Raw genomic sequence first — 19,234 nt, forward strand, 5'->3', positions numbered from 1 at the left:
GTTGGCACAGTCTGGAGATGGAAAGGGCTATTTTCAAGGTTGTATATTTCCTGGTGACAACCTGACAGAGATGAGGTGCACGAAGAGTCGGGCCATAGAGGGGAATTGAGTCATATGACCCTGAGGATCTCTTCCAGCCTGAGATTTCTGGGTTGCACCATTTCTTCAGTACATGCAAAGGACTCCAGTGCAGGAAGAGAAGGGTGCTAAGCTAATATAGGAATAAAGCTTGTTCTGATTATTATTTTATTTTAGCATCAAATACAAGATATGGCATAGGAAATGTGCTTGTGGGCATCTCTAGAAGCCAAAAATACTATTTGATTATTCTTTTTTTAACAGCCCCAGATGTCTTGAATTTAGAGTATATCTAGCCTACTGGTTCCTAACCTGAGTCCATGGATCCTTAGCTAAGGAAACACCTATAATTGGAGGATCAAAGTTTATGTGGATGTGCGTGCATGCTTTTTATTTCTGGGGAGAAAGTTATCTCTTTCAAAATGATCCTCAACCGAGAAGTTTGAGACCCATTGAATTCATACAATCCTCTCTTACAGATGACGCTTAGTGAGGCTTTCCCCAGGTCACAGGAGTGAGTCATAGGGCAGGTATGAATCTCCCAGGATCTTGTCCGTCATCATTTCTCACTGCCTCCCATCCCCTGACACACAAGTGGGCCCAGCATTGCCTACTTAATTTTCTTTTGTTCTTGTCAGTCCAATTAATATTATTTAGCCATAATAAAAGAAAGAATACACACCCATCAATTTCAGAAGAATAAACACCTGGTTCTGGGGCTTGAGAATGGTTAAATCCAAAAACTCATAGGTAAGAAATAGAAATATACATGTGATTATACAGGAAAAAAAGTGTTTATAATAACAAACCAATGTATTAGTTTCCTACTGTTGGTGTAAAAATTACTACAAATTTAGTGGCTTAAACAACACAAATTTATTATCGTACAATTCTGGAGGTCAGAGATCTGAAATGCGTCCACAGGACTACGCTTCCTAGACTTTTCTAGCTTCTACAGAATGACTGCACCCCTGGGTTTTATCTTCAAAGCAGCTACATAGCCTCTTCTCCTCCTCCGACCTCCTGCCTCCTTCTTATTAGGACCCTTGTGATTATGTTAGGCCACCCAGATGATTCAGGATTATCTCCCCATCTCAAGGTCCTTAATTTTAATTATATCTGCAAAGTTCCTTTTGCCATGTAAGGTAATTCACAGTTTCCAGGATTAGGACATTGACATTTTTGGGGGGCTATTTTCCAGCCTACCACAACCAATAATATAAATTTCCTATTAATCCAATTTATCACAAAAGATGTTAAGAAGTGGCAAAGATAGTGGATTTTTTTTAAGTTCTTGACTAGCTCCTAAATGATTCTGTTTAAAGAGTTGAAAGTGCCCAAGAGAATATGAGAATATCTATCTATCTGTCTATCTGAGTAGGGAAAAATAAAGATGAGAACATGAGAAAAATAAAGGTATTTTAAAAGAAATTACTGTCAGCTGGGCTTTTGAAAATCAAACCAACTATGAGCTTCTTCAGGTCCCGTGGAGAGAGTTGGGCTTTCAGCCCATGTAATTCTATGTGGGGCTGTGGGAACACGAGAATTAACCATGGCATATGCACAAACGCCAAGTGTAGCCTTTAATCTGGTAACAACTGGTGGGTAGGTGGTGGGGGATAAATGATGCTATAAATGGAAATAATTTAATAAAGGGATTAGAGAAATTCCTGAACAGATAGTTCAGAAAATGAGTAACTGTGAAAGTATTCAGGTTACAGCCTTAAACATTGGCACTTGATTTTAAGGATAACCACAGTAGATTTAGAAATATGCTTTTAATTTGGTGCTTTAATTTAGCTGTGGAGGTCAGACGTGTTGAAATGTCATATGACCCGTTGTGAGCTGTGTTGCTAAATTTTGTTAACTAATCCTTCAATGCAGAAGTTTGGGGATAATAGCCTTTTAAACATAGATTAGGTCAAATGCCATGTTGTCCCCATAACAATGGCACCTTCAGATGTGTTCTGAGCCTGGGAAGAGGGGTTTGGTCTCAGGTAGAATGTGGGAGATGCATCCAGGTCTGAGTGGGGCGTGTGAGCCTTGTCCTGGGAGTTGCGGCAGAGAAAATCTTGAGAAGTGCTATTTTAATGAAAGAGATGTTAAAAATAAATAGGTAATCCCTAGGTCTGACCTAGGGATGCAGTACCACCTAACTTCTTCTGCTAAGGTACATAATCATGCAAATGTGAATCCAGTGATGCCCCTTAAGTGTTGACGTGGACCATTTGAAAAGGACATTAGGTAGATGCCATAGGGAAAAGAAAGTGTTTTTCCCTATGTGGCCGTGTTTCTCCTCTCTGCAGAAGCCTCCAGTGGCTTCCCTCTGCTGCAGAATAAGGACTTGCTACTGAGAGTTGCATTCCAGGTCCCCCACAGTCCGGTCATTTTTCCAACACTTTTTCCCCATACGGTGCATCCTATGATCTGGTCAAACAGCTCCTCCTCTCTCCTATATGTGCCTGCCCCGACTCCTCCCCCCATGGAAGCCTTTGATTAGTGCCAGTGCCTCTCCATGGTGGAAGAATTTGACCTCCTGAGTACAACTCAACTCATTTTTAGAGGGTCAGAACAGTGCCTCCCCCCACCTCGGTGATCACCTTCCCAGATTCCTCCCTCCCTCACCTTGAACCCTGCAGCAGGTTCCCAGCACTCCTGGATGGCATGCCTCACCTTGCTTATATGTGTTTATGCCCCAGCCCAGCCTTGGGACTGCTTGAAGGCAAAGTTTGTATCTTCTTTATCTTTAAGGCCCTCTGTCACCTAGCTCAATGCACAGCACATAATAGAAGCTCAATAAATATTTTTTAATAAACTTAAAAATTTTTAATTTACATTTTAAAATTGAAGTATAGTTTAAAAAGAATATGAATAAAAACAAAAAATTTAAAAAATTGAAGTATAGTTGATTTACTATATTATATTAGTTTCAGGTGTACAACATATTGATTCAATATTTTTATAGATTATACTCCATTTAAAGCTATTACAAAATAGTCTATATTTCCCTGTGTTGTACCCTTATGGCTTATTTCTTTATAGTTTTTATACATTTATTTTATACATAGTAGTTTGTACCTCTTAATCCCATACCCCTATCCTGCCCCTCCTACTTTCCCTCTCCCCACCGGTAACCACTAGCTTGTTCTCTATATCTGTGAGTCTGTTTCTGTATTGTTATACTCATCCATCTACTTTATTTTTTAGATTCCACATATAAGTGATAACAAACAGTATTTGTCTTTCTCTCTCTGACTTACTGCACTAAGCATAATACCCTCTAGGTCCATCCACATTGTTGCAAATGATGCCCAATAAATACTTGTAAAAGAAGAAAGATGGGAAGGAACAAGGAAGAAAGACGGAATTTAAAATATTGTAAAGTTCTCTGGGTACTTGAGGGATGTGATGTTCTTTAAGACATGTGCCCTCCCCCTCGATTTTTGAGGGGAGACCACTTTGCAGGGTGAGAGTTTTTAAGCAGCCCAGGAAGCCAGCACTGCTGGTCCAGTTCTCTCTGGCTGTGCCCTTGGAGGTCTCATTCACCTTGCAGGCACCTTCTATTTGCATTTATCTGTCCAGTAACCGGTTATTTCCATACAAGGAGCTGAGCAACAGCTGCCTTTCCATCCCACTTGACTCTGACAGATGACATAGCCCAGGGCTGCAGAGCAAAAAGTGAGTGGTGACCACTGGCTGCGGCAGGGCACACTCAGGGCTGCAGGCAAAGCAGGTAGGCTTGGTGGCTTCCTCTGCCTTCTGTGCTGGGAGCAGTGTCAGCCCTCAGGGACCCCTATGAGAATACTATCCCTGTGAGGATAGTGATGACCTGTACTCTAAAGGGTTGTTGTGAAGGTTTAGCACAAGAGAATTCCTAAAAAACATCTCTTTCAATTGCAAAGCATTGTGTAAATGGGACTCTTGTGGGGACTGGAAAAATGAGACTAAGGAGGAGAAACGAGGTTTGGTGAAGGTCACCAGCTAAGCTGGCTGGAAGAAGCACTCTTTCTCCTGTAATCTAAAAAGTGGTTTTAAGTGGGGGAGGGATAAACTGGGAATTTAGGATTAACAGACACACCTACTATATATAAAACAGATGAACAACAAGGACCTACTATACAGCACAGGGAACTATATTCAATATCTTGTAATAACCTATAATGGTAAGGAATCTGAAAAAGAATATATATTATATATATGTATGTATAACTGAATCACTTTGCTCTATACCTGAAACGTTGTAAATCAACTATACTTCAATAAAATAAATAAATTAAAAAGTGGTCTTAGAACTTTAATTGAGGTATAGTTGATGTATGATATTATACAAGTTACAGGTGTGCAATATAATGAGTCACAATTTTTTAAGTTTATACTCCCTTTTTAGTTATGATAAAATATTGGCTATATTCCCTGGGTTGTACAATATATCCTTGTAGCTTACTTTATACCTAATAGTTTGTATCTCTTACTCCCCCACCCTTATATTGCCCCGCTCCCTTCCCTCTCCACACTGGTAACCACTAGTTTGTCCTCTATATCTGTGAATCTGCTTCTTTTTTGTTATATTCACTAGTTGGTTGTGTTTTTTTAGATTCCACACATAAGTGATATCATATAGTATTTGTCTTTCGTGATATCATATAGTATTTGTCTTTCTCTGTCTTATTTCACTTATCACTTCCCTCTAAGACATCACATCTTTTAGATGCTCTCATGGTGGGGAAGTAAAGAAGGGCTGGTATTTCTATCATGGAAGTACCCTTGGCCCCCTACTTATAGGTCCTCTTCCATTTAGGAAGTCCTCCTCTATGGCGGCTGCCTGGGAATTAGTGGGTGCTGGAGGAGAGCAGGTGCTCAGAGATCACCTGGCCCAACCTCTGACATCTGCTGAGGACTCGTTCTGTGCCAGGCTCTTCGCTGCTACTTTACACGTTGTTTCATTTAATCCTTGAATCACTCTGAGAGTGGGAGAATTTTGGAACTTCTTTGTAATTTTCTTCTTGCTTGAGTTTTTTAAGATACTCAAGATACCAAGTATGTTTCATTAAAAAGTAATAGTGGGACTTCCCTGGTGGTGCAGTGGTTAAGAGTTCACCTGCCAGTGCAGGGGACGTGGGTTCGATCCCCGGTCCGGGAAGATCCCACATGCGGCACAGCAACTAAGCCCGTGCGCCACAACTACTGAGCCTGTGCTCTAGAGCCCGTGAGCCACAACTACTGAGCCCGCGTGCTTAGAGCCCATGCTCCGCAACAAGAGAAACCACCGCAGCGAGAAGCCCACACACCCCAACAGAGTAGCCCCTGCTCACAGCAATGAGAGAAAGCCTGGGTGCAGCAACGAAGATCCAACGCAGCCAAAAATAAATAAATAATTCTTAAAAAATTAAAGAAAGGTAATAGTCATTTGTCTAAATGATATCAAGATCTAAGTGTTGCTATTCTCATTTTCACATAAGGAAACGAAGGCTCAGAGAGGTTAGGGTACTTGCTTGAGGTCACACAGTCAGTAGATACTGGAATCAGGGGCTGAACTCAACTCTGACCTACTCCAGGTCTGACTTTCTGTAATACCCATCCCACCACCAACAAAAAGAGATGGAGACCAGAAAGACAAGCTTTTTTTTTTTCATATAAACTTCCGCTTCCTGCCTACCTGACACTTCCATACATGCTGCCCCCCTCCTGCCCCCAAGAAAGGGTAGAATTTAGGTTATCTCTCATATCTACATTCATGCTACTTAAAGTTGCAGCATCAGTATCACCTTGGAGCTTGTTAGAAATGCAGAATCTCAGGCCCCACCCCAGACCTGTTGAATTAGAACCACATGATCTCTGATGGTGTGCACGCGCACTAAAGCTTGAGGAGCCCCTCTCTGCATCAGACACACCCTCTTCCTTCTTCCTAGTTCCAGCCTCGTGGCTAAGCCTTACTGGCAGGTGGGGTGATGGAGAGAACGGTCAGCCTCATCTCAAGGAGATCTAAGTTAGGAGATAGCTCATAATACTTCCTGGATTTCACCAGCTTTCAAAAATGGACTCCAAGTCCTAGAAAAATTGTGGAATGAGATTTAAACAGGTGTGTGAGCCTGTAGAAAATAATTTGGTGGTTAACATTTGGAACCCACTATGTGTTCACTAGGAGAAAAATCATTTCAGATTGATCACGTTTTCTTTTCATGAAAAGTAATTAAACGTTTATTATAGCAAAGTGATTGTAAAGACGCTCATGAGACAATATGAAGGTGAGATATTATTGAACTGATAGTTGCACCGAGTCAAGGCCTGATAAGGGATAATATGCATGATTGTAAAGGTCTCTCCATCACCCAGACTGGGGTGAAATCTATATTGGAGCATCCTGGGTCTCTGTCCCCAGCCTTCTCCTGGTCAAAGTAGCAGTAGCGGCATAGTTATGATGTGCTGCGGACTCTGTGCAACTGTAAGTATGCCAGGCTAATTCCACTCTTCCTCTCTCGTTGGGAGAGCTTAAGGGAATGCAAGGGAGAGAAGAAGACATTATTATGGGAATAACCTTGAATCTACTGTAAGTTATAAATAAGCACTAACCTTTCATGCCCTTGAGTACTTTCTGACTAGTAACAAATTACTAGCATCACAGCAGATGGGGACACAGCAGTTTGTGGGGTTGGCCACCCATCACTTCCACTCTCTCTCTGAGCCAGGAGAATACATCAGATAACATCTGTGACATCAGTAGCCTTTACTTTACTCCTGCAAAACACGCAGAACTATGACATACATCATAACGTGTAGACTTCATTTTGTGTAAAACATGTCATGTTTCATGTCCCATCATATTGTAAGTAGTTACGATATTTTTATTCTTTGGGGAAAGGGACATTCCATTTCAACAGTGAGAAGAATATGTCACACTGTATGCCCTCTCCCGGGCCACGGTGCCAATGACATGTGACTTTTGGCAAGAGGACTGGGAGGAATTTCCACCCACTCCCTTAGCTTAGAAGACTTCCTTGGTTCCTCCAGGATCTCCTCCATTGTGATCCAGGAATACCCTGTGCCCCCCTCTATTATAGTGGTGCTTATGCTGCATGGTGATCCCAAGTTCAAGTGTTCATCCAGCAACTTGTGGTATGCCTGGTGGCTAACGCATAAAGGTTGTAAATCTACGACCTCTTGCTGAATGAAATTGAAGGGCTTATACGAAGAGCACAATAAAGTTCCCTACATTGGTTTCACTGAAAAATATCTGCCAAAAGCATAGCTGTAGCTAGAGGGGATCTTTGGAAACCCAAGCCCCTCATTTTGAAAAATGAGAATCTGAAGCTTAGAAAGACAAGGACAGCCAGTACCCGAACGCCAGTGTCCCCAAAGCCAGTGTGGTGTCCCCCAATTACAGGTTTTCTCCCTCCATTTCCAGCCTTGTGAATGTTGTGTGCCACACCTGCTTCAAGAGGCAGGAGAAGCTCCATCGCTGCGGGCAGTGCAAGTTTGCCCATTACTGTGACCGCACCTGCCAGAAGGATGCTTGGCTGAACCACAAGAATGAGTGTTCGGCCATCAAGAGATACGGGAAGGTGCCCAATGAGAACATCAGGTCAGAGCTGGGCCCCAGGGTGGGGACTGGGATTCCCAAATGTCAGGCGGGGGATGGTGGCAGGGACAGCATGCCCAGGTCCAAGCAAGTTGGGATGAGTGCAAATCAGGAAAGAGTCCCAAAGAGACAGGATATGGTCACTTCTTCCGTGCTCTCCCTTGGTCTGGGAAGCCCATCTATGAGGGGATCTCCACTGGAGCGGCAGACTTGTTCTGTGCGGCTCCCCAGTGTTTAATTTTTTTTAAATTTAATTTTATTTGTTTATTTATTTTTGGCCGTGTTGGGTCTTTGTTGCTATGTGCGGGCTTTCTCTAGTCACGGCGAGCGGGGGCTACTCTTGGCTGTGGTGTGCGGGCTTCTCATTGCGGTGGCTTCTCTCATTGCGGAGCACAGGCTCTAGGCTCATGGGCTTCAGTAGTTGTGGCTCGTGGGCTCAGCAGTTGTGGCTCATGGACTCTAGAGCGCAGGCTCAGTAGTTGTGGCGCACGGGCTTAGTTGCTCCACGGCATGTGGGATCTTCCTGGACCAGGACTCGAACCCATGTCCCCTGAATTGGCAGGCAGATTCTCAACCACTGCGCCACCAGGGAAGTCCCCCGATGTTTAATTTTTAAAAATTGATCTGACTGTGTCAAAAAATTAATGAGTGGCAGAGAGTCACCAAAGTGTCCCTTGGTCACAGGCTTTATCTTGTGGGCATGGGCTGCCTAACAGTTAACAAGTGGGCCTTCTCTGCCCTCAGAGTGAAGTAAGGCCCTCTGTGTCATACTCAAAGTTCTGTACTTTCTATGCTGTATAGCACGGGGAGATCAGCTTTGTGACGACCTAGAGGGGTGGAATGGGGAGGGTGGGAGGGAAGCCCAAGAGGGAGGGGATATAGGTATACATATAGCTGATTCACTTTGTTGTACAGCAGAAACTAACACAACATTGTAAAGCAATTATAATCTAACAAAGATGTAAAAAAAACAAACAAACAAACAAAAAACACCTCCCCCAAAAACAAAGTTCTGTGCTTTCTAGGGCCCTCCCTCTTGTCCCACGTTAACACCCCCCCTTCTCCTCCTCTCTGCTCCTTGCCGATCAGGCCTTCCTCGCCTCGGCTCCCTGCATATGCACGTTTGGGGCTGCCTCAGGGCTTTTGCTTATACTGTTTCCCCTCCTAGATTGTCTTCTCTGCCTTCTCTCTATCTAATCATTAAGAATGTGAATAAGTTCACACATGATGTGGACATCCACTACCTCACTTTGTCTCCTAAACACCTCTGTGTTGGAGGAGGTCATGGAGAGGACATGACTTCCGGTTGACCTGCAAGCTGGACCCAGGTAATCAGAGGCTCTTCATCCCTTCCCCTGTTCTTGGAATGTGCTCGCTTGCCTTCCCCGCCTCCCAGAAGCTGCCCAAGAACGTGGCATTGAGATAGTAGTGAGGTGTTGAAATCATCTGGAAGGTAGGACTGAACCCAGTGAAGGCCTCTTTATAAACTCTAAGATTTGGCTGGCAGGGGCCAAGATCTTTTTATCTGTGGCCACCCAAGACAAGCCTCCTAAGTAAGTCCCCTGCTGATTCAAACAGCCACCCACCAATCTGGAGCAGTCTGCCTCTCTTCCTGCCCTCTGTGGATGGGGGCCAGTGTGTGAACCAACACTCTGCAGGTTAGCACGGCAGGGGATACATATTACCCTCACTTTACTTGCCACTGGAGAGCTTCAGGGAGGTCAAGTGACTTGCCCAGGGTCACACAGCAAGAAGTGGAGTCGTCAGACTCCTTCTCCAGTACTCATCTTAGCCGCACAGTCAGGAGAGACCCAGGCTGCCGCACCTCACTGTGTCCCCAGACCCCTCCCATGATTACCCAGACCCACGTGACCCGGCTTCTGCCCACCTCTCCACCTTTATGTGATTTCCTCTCCTGGCTCCCTAGCTCCAGCACCTTCCTGTGTCTAATCTCTTTCCCTGTTCCTTTGTAGTCGCTGCTCTTTCCCCATCTGCACAGGGCGGGCGCTTGTTCACTCCGCTGGCAGCCAGGGGGTGCCTTGTCAAGCCTCCCCCGATCACCTTGGTTTCCCCTTCCCCAGCCGCTCCCTATCAGGTCACCCTGTTTGATTTGGGTCATAGCACTTAACAGTAGTTTAGATTATCTTTTCATCTTAGGTCTCCCCTACTCTAAGAAGCTTCATGCTACAAGAAATTCCATCCGTCTAGTTCAAAACGGTGTCTTGGGCCCGACACTGGGCCGGGCGTGCGCTAGACACTCAGCAAGCGTTTGTTGAATGAATGAGCGCAGCGAGGCCTCTCTAACCCCGCCCCTCTGCGCAGGCTGGCGGCGCGCGTCATGTGGCGGGTGGAGAGAGAGGGCGGCGGGCTCACCGAGGGCTGCTTGGTCCCCGTGGACGACCTGCAGAACCACGTGGAACACTTCGGGGAGGAGGAGCAGAAAGAGCTGCGGGGGGACGTGGACACTTTCCTGCAGTACTGGCCGCCGCAGAGCCAGCAGTTCAGCATGCAGTACATCTCGCGGATCTTCGGCGTGGTAAGGTTTCTCCCACAGTGGCCTTGGGGCTGGGCTGGCGCCTGGGATTGTCCGACGAAGGACCTTCCAGATGCTGCCCGGTCGGAGTGGAAGGGGAGGCCAAGAGAAGCGCCGGAGCGGGGACAGAGGCCTCACATGACGAACTTTCACCCAGTTCTCTCTCTGGTCTTCCTTTACTCTGAGGTCCTGCCTGCCGTGGCTGAACTCAGCACCCCAGGCGTAAACTACTCATTAGCTCTGAGCGGTAGATTTTTTTTTTTTTGCGGTACACGGGCCTCTCACTGTTGTGGCCTCTCCCGTTGCGGAGCACAGGCTCCGGACGCGCAGGCTCAGCGGCCACGGCTCACGGACCCAGCCGCTCCGCGGCATGTGGGATCTTCCCGGACCGGGGCACGAACCTGTGTCCCCTGCCTCGGCAGGCGGACTCTCAACCACTGCGCCACCAGGGAAGCCCTGAGCGGTAGATTTTGATGGTGATTTACCTTCTCGTTCATCTGCACTTCCTATATTTTCTCTTCTCCACATTGAAAACGAAGACCCAGTCACTATCCCTTCTTGCCCACCAGTCCCTTTGGAAGTAAGACTCTTCCTTTTCCCACATCTGATGTGCTGATCGTGGGGAACCAGGGAGAGGAGAGTAGGGGCTTTCTGGAGGGCACTGCCTTGAGCAACCTATCCAGGCCTCTTGAAACCATGAGGGTCCGGGAGGACAGGGTGGGAGCCCAGGGGCTCAGCAGTCTCAGGCCGTGGGCTATGGGGGCACGTCTCCCACCTGGCAGGCCCGGCCCCTTGTGGGGTGCTGGTGAGTGGGCTGAGGAGGGGGTTATTGGGATAACTGTAGCATGATCACACTCAGCATCTCTCACCATGTGCCAGTGCTTCTGTAACAGCGAGAGTTCTCCAGAGAAATAGAACCACAAGGATGTACTTCGTGTGTGTGCATGTATGTGCATATATATATATAGTATATTATACTCTGTGCATTATATTATGGATAGCATATATATATTATATATGGAGAGAGAGAGAGGGAAGGAGATTTATTTTAATGAACTGGCTCTTGTGATTGTGGGGGCTGCTGGTAGGCCATCAGGCTGAAGACCCAAAGAAGAATTGCGCTTCAAGTTCAAAGGCAGTCCACAGGCAGGATTCCTTCTTGCTCAGGGGCAGTCAGTCTCTGTTCTATGAAGGCCTTCAACTGATTGTATGAGGCCCATCTCCATTGTGCAGGGTAATCTGCTTTACTCAAAGTCTACCAATTCAAATGTTTATCTCATCCAAAAAAACACTTCACAGAAACATACAGAATAATGTTTAACCAAATATCTGGTCACCACAGCCCAGCCAAGTTGACAGAAAATTAACCATCCTAGCCTTCCAGATATTATTTTATGCAGTCTTTACAAAACAAGATGAAGTCCGTGGTTTTAACATTCCTATTTTATAGAAAAGAAAGCCTAGGGCCAGAGAGGTTACAGGACTGCCAAAGGTTACACAGTGAGCTGGTGTCCAAGGAAGGTCTAGAAGCAGTCTGTCTGATGCCAGAGTTTCTACTCTCACATATGGAGTTTCTATGCTCCACAGCCTTGGTGTGAATGGGTGTCATAGACTATCTTGAGTATCTCTAAGGTGGTCTGGGGACTACAGCCAAGGATGGTGTAATCACCAAGGTGTAGAGCTGAAAGGACCCATAAAGATCATCTAGTCTAACTTATTCAACCTACAGATGGGAAAATAAGAGAAGAAAGAAATTTGCCCAAGGTAACACAGCTTATTAGTGGTACTGACGGGCTTAACTTCATGTACTTGCTGAATGACCAATAAGATTGATGGAGAAAGTGACTATCCTCCAGTATCAATAACAAATAGCTATGTGCTATACAGATCAGTATATATCTATAATGTATATTGTGTTATAAATATTATGGATAGCATGTATTTATATATATGATTTTTACATTTGGCAGAAATTTGTGTGCAGATATTAATGTATCCTAGGTAATATTTATTCTTATACATTTTTTATACCCTGAGAGCAGACATTTGGAATCTATTTCTATAAAAAATAACTTTTTTAAAGGAAATAGAAATCAGGTGCCGTATAAGCAGTAACCAATTTGATTTGCCTGGCATTCAGAGATAAATGTTGCACTCATCAGATTTTAAAATTGTAGACAGGGAGTACAAGGTATCCACCAGACACAAAGTAATCAAAAACAGATGTTAATTTTATTTTATGAATAGTTATAGGAGTTGAAAGTAGTCAAAGGTAGCAAGGGAGACACACACACACACAAAGCAGAGAAGAGCACAGAGAGGGAAACCAAGATAGACACTGGGGAAGACTCGTGAGACCCAGATACAGGAAAAAGGAGAAACTTCTCAGGACCAACATTTCCATCTTGGGCCTTTTTATTTTTATTTTTTAATTTTATTTTACTTTTTGGCTGTGCCACACGGCTTGTGGGGCCTTAATTCCCCGACAAGGGATTGAACCTGGGGCCCCGGCAGTGAGAGCACCAAGTCCTAACCACTGGACCACCAGGGAATTCCCATTTTGGGCCTTTGTAGAATACAGCTACCCAAAACTTTCAAGGTGGTGGTGCATTTTAGCAAATATGAGACTCTCCCACGGTACTAATCTTGAGGGCCATTTGGAGTCACACAGAGAACAGGAGACTGACTGTTTTGTTTCCAGACTCTCTAAGCATTTCCAGGATGAGACCAGGTTTTCTATTTTTTAAAACACTTTCAACAGCTGGAGGGTGTTCTGTGCCAAGTCTATGTTAGCTGACTCTCATCTTTTCCCCTGGGTAGATTAACTGCAATGGTTTCACGCTCAGTGACCAGAGAGGCCTGCAGGCAGTGGGTGTGGGCATCTTCCCCAACCTGGGCCTGGTGAACCATGACTGCTGGCCCAACTGCACGGTCATATTTAACAACGGCAAGTGAGTATGTCTTCAACTTGGGTTGGTATCATGGGGATGGGGAGACCTTACGGTATTGTCTGTACGCTTGATTTAAACCAAAAGTAACCTGTTGAACCTGAGCTAGCATGGATTTCAAATGGACAGAAAATAGAAATTTTATTCTAGAATAATTGTGAATAGGAGAAACATAATGAGGAAGATGGCAAAGAATTCCACATAAGTAAATTTGGAGTCTCTGTAGGTTTCTTGAGGTTGCCTAGATATGTTAGATAAACCTCTAACTACTACATGGTTTAGAACTTGAAGCCTGAGATTTTCTATCTAGAGGTCATTGCAGAACATCATCAACTGAGAAGGCGCTTGGCAGGAGTAGTCAAGTTCCCAGCAGAAATCAGAAGGCACACGCAGGGGTTACCCTAAGAGAATTTAGTAAAAGGACAATTGACAGAAGTGTGGGTAGAGTCGAAGAAATTGACAAAGAATGGTGAAATGTTCAGGGTCTAGTGACAGAATGAAACCATTACCACCTTTTGACCTGGAGGGGCAATGGAGGGAGTATTGTTCTTGCAGCTGGTGAGAGCTGTAGCCATGGGAGGGGGCCCTTTCTCCACCCCCCACCCCCGCTCCAACAGCTTGGCTGTACCTGTAGAGAAACCAGCCACTGCTAGAACCGTGGTGAGGCAGAGGGAGAGCCAAGAGACTAAATACCCCAACCTCTTTCTCCTCCCATCTTCTGATCTCCTCCCATTGGCCAAACCCCAACCGGAAGCTAGAGGGCCAAGGAACCTGGGTGATGAAGCCCTCAGAGGTCAGCCCTGCCCCCCTGGAAGGCACAGATCAGGGGACAGGAGGGCAGAGAATGGAATTTGGGGTGGGGAGCAAATGGAGAAGAGTCAGCAAACAGGATGAGCCCCTCGTTGTCCATGGCTCAGGCTGGGGGGCTTTGGGGGAAAGAAGCCTAACCAATATTTCTTTTGCTCTTAGAGACGAGCTCTTATGACAGGTGCAAGTTGACTCTAAGCCGCCATCAACAATGAGCAGGCTTCCCCCCAAAGATAATGGTTTCTGGTTCTCAGCCAAGAATCAAGCTTAAGCTCCAACAGAGCGAGGGCTCCGATTTCCCTTTTCCTTCCTATTTCTGGAAGCAAGGGCCTGCATGACAGTAGGCTTTTAAGCACTTGAGAAAGTCACTCAAGACAGGACAGTTCATTTTGGACCCAGATGATTATCTTTCCCCAGCATTTGTATTTCCCTTTGTAAGCCTCTTGGGGTCACTAGCCTGGGCCTCATGGAGTCCTCCTCCCAGAGGAGCTGGTGTCTGGAATTACCCTGGTTGGCAGAGGAGATCAAATTCACATGTGGGGCTGTTCTTTCTGGACACCACTCCCCTAAGTGGTGGTGACCCAGAGCTCTTCTTGTCACCACATGTAGCAGCCACGAGAACCTGGGAGCCCTTTCTTCAGATCATCACCAGTGCCCGCTCTGGCTTCCATGCATCCACTAATTTCGAGCAGCCACATTGTACCCGAGCTTCTTGGATGTTGCGCAAGTGGTGACTGCAGTCACTGTCTAGCTGCCTGCCATCGTGGAAAGAACACTGGACGTGGTGTTAGGAGCCCAGTTCTAACCCCAGTAATTTCTGCATACTACCTGTGTGATGGGTCTCCAGACACAGTTCAAACTGTTCCCAAAATAGACATTCAAAGAGGCCACCCTTATTTGTCCAAGATGCTTGTTAGTGGGATAATAATAGCCTCCCATGTGTTTTCTTAGCACTCTACTTTTATTTTATTTTTTTGGAAAAGAATGCCTGAAGGAAGGTTTATTTCAGTAGAAGAGAAAGCTGAGCCAGGGTTTGAATCATCCAGAGATCGCTTGATGCTGCTTCTTGGTGGCCACACAGCTGGGGACTCTAAGGTGAAGCCCTTATTGGTGTACCACTCAGAAAACCCCAAGGCTCTGAAGGGGTACTCCAAGCCCAATTTGCCCATGATTTGGCGCTCAAACAGGACTGGGCAACCTGGAGCATCTTTCATGAATGGTTCACATACTTTTTGTGCCCTGCCATTGAAAAATACTGTAGCACTCTACTTTTAAATGCATTGTCTCATGTAGTTACCTTTTTTTTTCTTTTTTTTTTTTTTTTTGCGGTACGCGGACCTCTCCCTGCTGTGGCCTCTCCCGTTGCGGAGCACAGGCTCCGGACGCGCAGGCTCAGCAGCCATGGCTCACGGGCCCAGCCGCTCCGCGGCATGTGGGATCTTCCCAGACTGGGGCATGAACTATGCATTGTCTCATGACGGTCTCATTACCAGGTTACAGATGAGAATACTGAGGCCCAGGGAAGTGAAGCAACTTGTCCAGGACTGAATCCCTTTGAACCCAGAACTTCTCCTTCCAAATCCAGTGCACTTTCCACTATAGCAGGCTGCATCTTGTCAAGGGAGCCCAGCTAGGAGGGGCTGGGATAGAGATGGTTGTGATGACCAGAGCTTTGATGGCATAACCTGGAGTGCTGTGCACCCTTGCTAGCCATACGGGATAAGCCAATGGTAATGATTTCCATTTGGGTGTCTGTTTTGTTTTTCAGTCATGAGGCAGTGAAATCCATGTTTCACACCCAGATGAGGTGGGTCAGTCTTTGGAAACATCCCCGCTGCTCTGACCCATCTCCCTCACTTGCCTGGTTTGCTGGGGCCGCCCCTTCCCGAGACTCCTTGGCCGCTGTCTGCCCGTAATGTCCTTCTGCTCCCCAGAAGCTTGTCTTTGCTGGATGCTGCGTGTTCAATGCATTTATATTAATCATTTTGTTCCTCACTCACCCACTACCTGCTGTGCCTATGCTTCCCTCTCTTTCACTCCTCAGTTCTCTCTCTCCTCCACCCTCAAAGCGTGAAGGTCCTTTCCCGTCCACATCATCTTAGCAAAAACCCACACTGTCCCTTTAAACCCTGCTTATCATGAAATGAGGACTGTTGATATTACTGACCTACTAAAGGACTCTGTGTTCGTTTATAACTTCCAACTTCTCACTCAGACTGGTTCTGAAAATGGTACCCATAGCTGTGATGTTTTTGATAAATATGTATTCATAGTATTCTCCTTGTTGCTTCTGGCCAACTATGAATTAGTGGTTTAGGTTAGATTTTACTTTGGACTTTTCTTAATGACAACTCCACAGCCCTAGTGGGCCTTTTTCTCAAGGTGGGCTTGAAAGTACTTGAAATGATCTTTGGATTAACAACAAAATGCTATGTGGAAGTTCAGGCTTTGGGAGGGCAGGGGTAGGAGTGGTCGGTGCATCTGAGTCTGTGTTGATGTACATTGCAAGGGACTTTGGATGATTCACAGCATCTCCTGGGTGTTTGGTTCTGCATTTGTAGAGCAAAGGTCAAGATGAGAGCGTGTCTAGGGACCTTCCTAATTCTAAGTGTCTGTGGCCCTGGACTCTGCTCCTGACCTCGACAAGAAATACTTAAGTTGCCTACTTGTGGATCAATTGGCTGGACTGTAGAACTGCAGAGCGTTAGAGATGGAAGAGGTCTGGGATCTAAAACAGAATGGTGGTCACTATTCCTCCCCTGATTCCCAGTTCCAAGTTAGGTAAAATGGGGCATATAAATGTGCATTCCGTATACCTAAGTGACTTTACATTAATTTGGTTTTGAAAACTCTCTAATATCATTGAAATAATTTGAGATACTCTGAGACCTTGTAAGAATTGGATTAACCTTGGTGCGAAGCAAAGCTACTGGCCAACTCAACTGGCCACTGATTTACTGTTGAATGAGGACATGTCAATATAGTGAGCTGCCTCTGTGAAAGGGCTAGTGGGAGCAGAATTGCTTACTTATCCCACCAGGACCAATACCAGAGGTCACATTCAACAGTGGCCCAGGACTTGCCCCTATGCAACTATCTAGGACATCAGTAGAGTCCTAATCTCAAGGGTATTGGTGCGTCCCATTTCCTGTGCATTGAAGACCTGGAAGGCAGACTGAAGACTATCAGGCAAGGCCAGTACGATGTGGTTAAGCTCTTGAGTTCTAATCTTGACCCTGGCGCCGAAGTGCTGTGGACCTTGGGGGCAGTTCACCTCTCTGGTGTCAGCATCCTCATTTGTGAAATGAGGAGGTCGGTCCCCTGTAGCTGGGACATATTAGGATTCTAAGCAGAGCTGTGAGCAGAATCACCTTGCCCTCCTCTCCTTCTTGCCTTTTATCCCTGCAGTAACAGCCAGAAATTGGGGTGGAGAAGAAAGGAAAGAAGGAACAAATGATGAACACGCACTCAGATTTTGCCAGGCTCTGTAGAGTTGTTTAAAGGGGTATAAAGTGTACCCCACTTTGAGAGAAGGTTCTTTAACCTTAAGTGGTCACCTCAGGGGCCTGGACATGCAAGTCACTGCTGTTCCTTGCTTGGCTGTCACCTCCGAGCACGTGGAAGGGGCTCCCTCTGACTGAGACCTTTCTCTGGTGCTGGAATCTTCTCCTGCCTTTCACGTGGCATCTGAATCAGCCTCTCTGGGAGGTAAAGGAAATGACCATGGACTTCTCTGTCGATGCTTTCCCAGCCCTCTGCATCCTGCCCCTCACTCTCTGGGTGATGGGTTCCCTCTGGGCAGGGAGGCCCCCTGATGTTGGGGGGATACAGGAGCATAGCTTAGGATCCAGCTTGCCGGGCTCACCACTCTTTCTGTAGCTTCTGGCCTCCTGGGTGGAAGATTCATGGCTGAGAGGCCCACAGGCTGGTCTCAGCTAGTTTGGCTTAGCTGGGTGTCCGTTGTGCAGTGGGATTTTGTCTTCAGTACATTCTGTATCTATTACATGGCGAGGTGTGTAGTGCTGTAGGTAATTGGAGGGTCAGGTCTAGGCTGGAAGGGGGTTGCAATGTCATCTGCTCTTGCTAGCCACCTTCAACCCCAAAGCCATGTCCCCCAGTAAACACAAAAGTGAACAACGCAGTGGGCTAATAAAGAGCTAGCCTTTATTTGCCTCAGAGATCTCCAGGCATAAGTCTCCTCACATAAATTAGGTCTGAACCATTGGACCAAAGGTTAAGGTAAGAGGGGGCTTATAATTAGACACAGAATGGGCCAAGCTTCTGGGTAACTGAATGTGCGTGTTTCTGAGAGAAGCAGTCTCCAAACTAACCAGAAATGACTATCAAGTCTTCTCTTGTTTGGAGTTTTTGCCTTATTATTTCTCCATTCCTTTGTTACAGACAATCAGTAGCTAAATGCACTGGGAGAATTGCAGGCGTGGAAGCTTTGTGTGCTTTTATGATGGAGCCCAGACCTCTACTGGGAGTCTCTTTGAGCTGATTCCAGAGCAGTTAGCTGAATGGAGCAGATTTGATTGTTATAATGAGTAGAGCAGAACTATGCAGAAAACTGTCCTTTACATCACATCTCCCCCTTTGGGGACGGGGGGGATGGAGTTTTCTCAGTGTTAGTGGAGGTCGTTGTCTTTGAGACTCAACTTCCCGAAACCTTGAAGAGCCTGTGTCCCACCCCGGATCTGATGGCCTCTCCTCCTTTATCTGCTCCAGAATTGAGCTCCGGGCCCTGGGCAAGATCTCGGAAGGGGAGGAGCTGACCGTGTCCTATATCGACTTCCTTAACACCAGCGAAGAACGCAAGAAGCAGCTGAAGAAGCAGTACTACTTTGACTGCACGTGTGAGCACTGCCAGAAAGGGCTGAAAGACGACCTCTTCCTGGGCGTGAAAGACGACCCGAAGGTACAGGCAGCCCCACCACTGGGGTGCTTCTGGGCCTCTTCCCCAGGAGCCGGGCAAGGGCAGATTCCACAGCGAACCAAGGTGCCGCTGCCCTTATGGGCAGTGAACAGAACACTGCAGATGGGTCCCAGCTAGCGTCCTGGTACCACTGCTTGCCAGGTGTTTGAGTTTGGGGAAGTTACTCTGTTTTCCCATTTGTAAAATAGGAATTGATGGCACCGATGACAAGGGGTTGTTATGAGGACGAAGCAAGATGATATACGTAAGAGGAGGGGCAGAGAGAGTAGACACTCAGTACATTTAAGTTCCTCTTCTTGCCCCTTTGCAGCTTAAGTGATGCTGAGAATTCCATATAGAGAGACCAGATAGGCAGA

The 19,234-nt window shown here is 46.2% G+C and overlaps 1 protein-coding gene across 2 annotated transcripts in view; it reads left to right on the plus strand.

The window, feature by feature from the left end:
- SMYD1 (SET and MYND domain containing 1) overlaps positions 1–19,234 on the plus strand; it is a gene marked incomplete at both ends in the record, with an annotated part of 37,315 nt that overhangs the window by 6,400 nt on the left and 11,681 nt on the right. Inside the window, 5 exons of one of the 2 annotated variants that reach the window (XM_082642182.1) lie at positions 7,481–7,657; positions 9,977–10,190; positions 13,008–13,138; positions 15,711–15,749; positions 18,671–18,860. In XM_082642182.1, coding sequence (XP_082498308.1) covers positions 7,481–7,657; positions 9,977–10,190; positions 13,008–13,138; positions 15,711–15,749; positions 18,671–18,860 — 751 coding nt within the window. The remainder of the gene's footprint in view (positions 1–7,480; positions 7,658–9,976; positions 10,191–13,007; positions 13,139–15,710; positions 15,750–18,670; positions 18,861–19,234) is intronic. The other variant, XM_082642183.1, reaches the window with a different exon arrangement.

The sequence above is a fragment of the Mesoplodon mirus genome, assembly GCF_964341445.2.
Source record: "Mesoplodon mirus genome assembly, chromosome: 14".
Classification (NCBI taxonomy): Eukaryota; Metazoa; Chordata; class Mammalia; order Artiodactyla; family Ziphiidae; genus Mesoplodon; species Mesoplodon mirus.